The sequence below is a fragment of the Hyposmocoma kahamanoa genome, unplaced genomic scaffold (genome assembly GCF_003589595.1).
Source record: "Hyposmocoma kahamanoa isolate Upper Pololo Valley unplaced genomic scaffold, ASM358959v1 100021, whole genome shotgun sequence".
Classification (NCBI taxonomy): domain Eukaryota; kingdom Metazoa; phylum Arthropoda; class Insecta; order Lepidoptera; family Cosmopterigidae; genus Hyposmocoma; species Hyposmocoma kahamanoa.
In genome coordinates, this window is record NW_020653200.1 from 10,711,876 (window position 1) to 10,718,698 (window position 6,823).

General features: G+C 36.3%; 1 protein-coding gene across 1 annotated transcript in view; it reads right to left on the reverse strand.

The window, feature by feature from the left end:
- LOC113225610 (sortilin-related receptor-like) overlaps window positions 1-6,355 on the reverse strand; it is an 84,197-nt gene extending 77,842 nt beyond the window's left edge. Inside the window, exons 1-5 of the mRNA XM_026457958.1 lie at window positions 6,296-6,355; window positions 4,339-4,504; window positions 3,615-3,693; window positions 3,099-3,169; window positions 696-858 (exon numbers count right to left, since the gene is read on the reverse strand). Coding sequence (XP_026313743.1) covers window positions 696-858; window positions 3,099-3,169; window positions 3,615-3,693; window positions 4,339-4,504; window positions 6,296-6,355 — 539 coding nt within the window. The remainder of the gene's footprint in view (window positions 1-695; window positions 859-3,098; window positions 3,170-3,614; window positions 3,694-4,338; window positions 4,505-6,295) is intronic.
- Between the last annotated feature and the right edge of the window lie 468 nt (window positions 6,356-6,823).

Consider the following 6,823-nt stretch of genomic DNA (forward strand, 5'->3'; position numbering starts at 1 on the left):
TTGATACAAACGCGCTATTGCGTCGATGCAAACGCGCAATTGCATCGATGCAATAGCGCGTTTGCATCGATGCAATTGCGCGTTTGTATCAATGCAATTGCGCGTTTGTAGCGATGCAATTGCGTCAATCGCCTATAAATCGCAAGTGTAACGATGCCATCGCCCGTTTGCGTCGCTGCTAAAAGTCGCCGTGTGTTACCACTCTTAGTCGTTATATCGATACTTAGGGGAAGAAAGGGCGTAAATGCCAATTTTTATAAAAATTGTTCTAGTTCTAAATATATTTTATAGGTGAAACCCACTAAGCATTTCGCTAAGTCGCTATTGTTTATGCCACGTTTATGCTGTATTGCATTATTATTACTTGGGTACTGCATTTCATTTGGTAGATTACTTTGTAGAAAGGAGGTGGTTCTCAATTTGACTGTGTTTTATTACATATGTTACGTGATAACTCCGGCTCCATTTGGGAACCGATTTTGATGATTGTTTTTTATTGCAAAGAGGGTATATCGGTAAGTAGTGGTCCTATTTAAATTTGAAGAAAATAAGGGTGGGAAACTAGGGGATGAATGACTTTTGACGTCGGTTTTTTTAGTGCTCTGTACTGAGATGATATCATGTCATTCTTCGGGACAGACTGCATAAATTATTACGCAGCCATACAGACAAGATGGAAAAAAACGTAAACTTACTGTATCCTTACAAGACTGGCTCTCTGGATGCCGGGCAGCGATTCAAAGAGGACATTAACTGCGTCGGCTAAAGATCGTGAGAAATTCTGGAACTGAGGTGAGTCCCTATTGGAGTACTCACTACTGTATGGCTGGTTCACCACGAATGTCACCCGTAGCGTTTCTGCAATAAAATTATGAATACAACAAACCTTGCTATGTACTGATTATCTCTATTAAACAATGAATTAGATGATTGATTAGGGATATAGGGGCCGAGTTCGTAAGATATTGTTATTACATACACAACTACATATTTGTGTAATGTGATATATCATCATCATCAACAACAACTCATTTATACGTCTCACGGCTGAGCACGGGTTTCCTCAGGTTAAGGTTTAGGCCATAATCCGCCACAATGACCCAATTGGACTTCATACATTTTCTAAGAATTGTGAACCTTCTTCGATGTGCGAAAATCAAAGATTGAGTCCGGCGTTAAGAAACCCGCCTACCCATGACGTTGCAGTATCACTCAGAGCTGTAAATAGTAAAGATCGGGGGGGCACTGCCACTTCACCCGCCGATTATACATTAGTAGTGACTAATTATTGTTATAATATTATTTAGTCACTACTAATTGAATAGCGGTTTTGTATTTTCTTGATACCACTTTTTTCACGGTAATATGGACACATCGACCGAGAAGGCCGCGCTGTGGCATTTGTGAAACGGGGCTTTGATCAATGATCAACAGCTAGACATTTACTATGCTAACTTACTACTGAAGTCAACTAACATCCAAAAAGAGGTAAATGAAGTACATGATACAGCTAACCTAACCATAAAAAGAAGGCAGCATGATACCACCACATCAGATCAGCAAATGGTTCAAAGTTGTCTGCAACTCACAGACAAACTCGCTTAAGTTTTGTACGTGATTACGTTTTAGTGAAAGACGACACTCGATCAGGCAGGCATACAAATTCAAAAATATTTGGTCAATATCGGTGTCCGCACCATAAATTTACCAGCACACACTCCTGCACACATCACAACAACGGAATAATTTAGGAAGACCTGTATTTAGAAAAAATCCAGCTTCCCAACAATTACGGACCTTAGAATACCAATGACATACGAATGGGACTTTTAAAGACCCTCATCAAACCTGTGCGGTAATAAGAGCACGTGGGGCTAGTTAGTACATTTTCAGCTTCATTTTCTTTTATTTTTCAATTGTTAAATGTGGTTGAAACCCATTTATTACAAATCAAATAGATTCCGTTCCATTTATTTATTGATTGAGTTCAAAAAATTACCATGTCTCTTTTAATAAGTAAGCTAAAGCTAGTACTGGACATTACCTTTTTAAGATTATAAACAAGTATCGTTTCTTTCTTTCGAATGTTTCCATATTATTCGATATATTCTTTTTTTTTAAATCATCCAGAGGCGCTTGCAGCAGGTCGTGCTAGCGCTACTGTATTTTGATGTAGTTTATTTGTCCGTCGGTATATTTCATTTCCATAGATGTTAATATCTTTACCTTATTATGTATAGATGTTCGAATTCGTAATTTTTAACTGCCTCCGCAAGTAGCCGAACGGTTACCACGAACGACTGCCACGCAGAGATCTCTGGTTCGATTTCCGGGGCCGGAAGAAATATTTGTATGGCCTACATTTATTTCTCTCATGAGTTTGGGTGTAATTTGTGGTTGTCTATGCGTGTTCCCTAGTGCGAGGCTACGTTGAATGTGTGAGTAAAAAAAATGTCCTCGTTCGCCAAAGTAAGCAGAGCCTAGTCTCTTGAAATATACATTTAATTTTTAATAAACAATGCTGAATCACCGGAAGCTAATGTGATTTTCCTGAAGCTGTATTACTTACACACAGACTGATATAATACAGTTTTTTTTTAATGTTGATTTACTGTTCTCTACTACCAAGTAGGTATAGTGTATCATCTATGTCTACTACATAGTTCAATATTGTGCCATTAGATACTGACTAGTTAGTTTGAATTTTAGCGAACACTGGCTGTAGAATATGGCGAATAATCATAATCATAATAAACGTTAATGTACATAGAGCAAAATAAAAGTAGTTGTCCAAGTGAAACTGTTAGCGTTTTCAGTCACACTGAGCAACGACCGTGTTCTCATTTGCTATCTTGTACACAACCACTTACCTATGTCGTTCTCATCAGCCTGTTTACCTCACTAAACTTAGCTTTTTTTTATAACATCGAGTGACGGGACGACCAAGTCGTGCGCCTGATGGTAAGCTACACGCCTGTCCGTAAGAGTTGCAGTGCCACTCAGACCTTTAAATCGCAAAGATCTAAAGGACACTACCACTACGCCCATCATCCTGAAACGTAAGTTCCCATGTGCCTGTAATTTCACCATGTGCTTACTTTCCACAGGTTCGGTATCATCTCTGTCGGGTACACCGCTCCCAAAATTGTCCAAATCGTCATTATCCTGCCTGAAACACGTAAAAGTACATAAGTCATCCATCGAAGACTCGACTCCGAGCACAAAACTACGATATTCCATAATTTATTTACTTCCTAAATAGTTTATTACATGGAGGTATTAGTGAGACCACTCTAAATGTAATCGGTATTTCTCGTCCATTAGAAAACGCACGAAAAATATTTATTGAAGCAAGCACTACATCGTCAAAAGTATTGCTCTTAAATTGAAGAAGAACAAATTGTTTTTAAACGACTATACAAAAGAGTTGCCGTATTCGTTCCTAATATGCAATATGATCTGCATAACCTATTATAAAACAATGTAATATAATAAAACTTTTAGTTTTTACTCCATAAAAGAATTGAAGTCCTATTAACTGGTTTTAAGTCAATATAGCAATATAAGAATGTGTTTAAAATTTGGTAAGTACTTATCACCCATATGGTACTTACGATGTGTCTTCGTCTGCCGACAGTTGGTCTTCAGTGACGCTATCGTAGGGCTCCGGAGTGGTTGAGGATTCCGGCGACCCTGGAAATTGTACACCACTGCTCTAGTACTTCAATTTCGATGTTGAATTAACAGTATGAGGATTATATATGGCGATATGTACCTTTGCAAGGTACCTTGTATTTAAGTGCAGTGTACCAAATTAATTGTAACAATAGGGTCTTACTAGCATTTTTGAAATTAAGTATTTGTAGTTCGTGAATATCGGCATTATGTATATTTCAGCTCTTTTTAAAATGCAACAACAGGTGTCACACCTGTTGCCCCGCCGAATAAAACAAAATTATAAAGGTTACTTTTTATTCCTAAATGAGTGAAAAGAAGCAGTGTATTGTGAAAGTCTAACTGATATCTACCCGTGCAATCACGATAGGTTTGTTACTAACCACTTTTATTAGCGAACTCAACCCACATATGCTGAAAACACTCAGTTCTTTATATTTCAAATAGTATTAGCCACAACGTGTTCGGAAATTTCATCGGTAAATACTGACAACTTATAGTTTGGGACTTTGAATTCTCACCATTTTTCAGAATTTCAAAGAACTCTTCTACTCAGAGCATGAACGATATTGATATCAGAAGTTATAAATTTGGAGTACTGTACTGTCCAAAAGTAATTTCAAAACGGTTGCCACTTTTTACTTTATGAAAATGTGTTCTTACCGAACAAACTGAAGGGGTCGTCGTCAAGGCCCAGAAACCTCTTAAGACGCCGAAATCGACCTCCGGCACTCGATTCCTCTTCTTTCACTTCCAGATACTCATTGGCAGGATCGTCCTCTCCCTCCCAGTACAGATCTCCGGTTTCCTGAAATGGTGCGTAAATTTTCTTTAATTAGTAGGTTCTTAAAATTAAATCCCATTTTAACTGTCGTTAACTGCATCGTATTAAATCGTTAATCGTTATTAGCAGGGTCTGTGTAAACGTAAACTGTTATCATATACCTCCAGTCGGTTGTCCAGTTGGTAAGTCTGTTTTTAAGGTAATTATAATTGTGCTAAGCTTTTGCAGCGAAATGACAGGCAAGCAAACAAACAACTGCGACAATCAAGTAAGATCACTCTTCTTTATTTTGGGATGGGGTCTTAGACTAAATGCATCCCTGTATAAAAACAGTTTACCTCTAATTGATCATCCTCAAATACTGTTCTTATTTAAAGTCACAAGTCAGGAAGATAACAAGATTTGATCCATTTCTTCACAAAGCGGCAAACTGAATCAGAAATATTGCAACCACATCTCCGCGACGCTCTATTTGAATAGCGGACTAGTATCCGCTTACAATATTTAAATGAGAGTAACCGCGCCCAACAACCAGCCGGCGTGAGTTTTGATGGCAAATCATAATTTTTGAAGCAGTCCTGTTTACTAGAGAGTGTTTACGGATCTTTGCCGAGAGCGCACAAATGACTAGATAGATGTGCAATAATTTGAACAAAACTGCTACAGATATAATGTGACAATATTATTTTAGGATTAGATACTTAAAGCCACGTCCCGCATTGAGTTCCTAGTGTGTCTTTATTGAACGTACACCGCATTGTCCATATAAAAGTAGACTTAGTACGAAAACTGTTAAAATCTTTAGTAGGTCTTCAGTAGGTTTAGTCTTTAGTAGGTTTGGTAGGTCTAGAAAATAAAAACAACGTGTACAACACGTATTCACATTCTTTTGCTTCCAGGTACCTACTAAATCCTATATCATTCTATATTCGAATGGTGCAAACTCCTTTAACATATCAGATCATGCTCGTCGTCGTTCATCTTTCTGTGTTGCTATTCGGTGAAGTGAGAACCGAGCCATCCTAAAACCTGTACCGCAAGCTTGCTGGGTCTCAGAGCTGTTTCAACACAAGGTTGTTAATTTTATCAAGTCAATAATTTTATCAATAATTATTGTCAAGGTTGTAAAATTAATACAAGTAATGCTTTTAAGCTTAATTAAGGTTTTCCTGTTGGAAAATGAAAGGGATTTCTCTTAACATTTTCCAGTACTTTCATTTATATGTTTAAATTACGTACTCATAATATTATTGCGTGTAGATGAGTGATTGTGAGTGGTGAATAGCTGAGGTTTTATAAGAGGATGGATAGGCATATGACTTTTGTGAATTCTTAAATGTTGTATTTAGGATTTCACAGTGCTTTAGTAAATTACTGTAATGCTGTGTAATTTAAAATAATATTATTTGATAAAGGAACTTATACAATTATTACAAACACGCACGCATGCAAGTCTATTAATTGTAATAAAGTTTAAAATTAATATTTTACAAATTTTAAATCTTTTTTACTATCTATATTTTAGTATGTGTTCTTGTGTATGATGATCGGTTATTTTTGTATATTTAGTGTCCTGAATAATTTACGTTTTTAAGTTTCTTTTTTGTTATAATATTTTGGTTTTTTATTCATCGGTAATCATATAAATGTTTTTCTATTTCTTTACAGTGCACAACACATTTACATACAAATCAAATATATCTGATAAAATAGTCATTTGATTTACAGAGGAAAATTACACATATATACTGTTACAATTAGGCTGAACATTAGAAAAGGCCTCAGAATCGTGGTAAACATAAGTGTATAGAATATACCTACTTATAGGGTGCTTACCGATTGGACAGAGACGTCGACATGCTCCGCCCAAATAACGATCCTGTTTTGGCAGTCCATTACGCAACGTAACTGTTTTCCACCTTCTTTCAATGCTCGAACCTTCTAATACATGTTAGAATTATAATGTTCACACTTAACATATTATTGTATTTAAGAAACGCATATTTGCTCGCACTGAAAACATAAGATTTTCAGTCTAATAAGCTATAGTAATCTTACACAGCTATGGTATTCTACGCTAAAACTGTCAAGGATAGTGAATGTGAATATTCGCGCAGACCAACAGGCATTGTGCGCACTTTGTTCATATTTTATTGTGTCAACTGTAAAGTGTTTAAATCTTCGTATCTCGTTGAAAATTGCTTAATCAAACTTTTACCAGTCACATTTTACATTATAATAAATTAGCTTCATCAATACATTGTATTCAACGAAATTATTTCATTAGTCATATATCTTTCGGCAAAACAAATAGCAAAATACTCCCTAACCTACGTGAAAATAATAATCGTATTAAAACAGAAA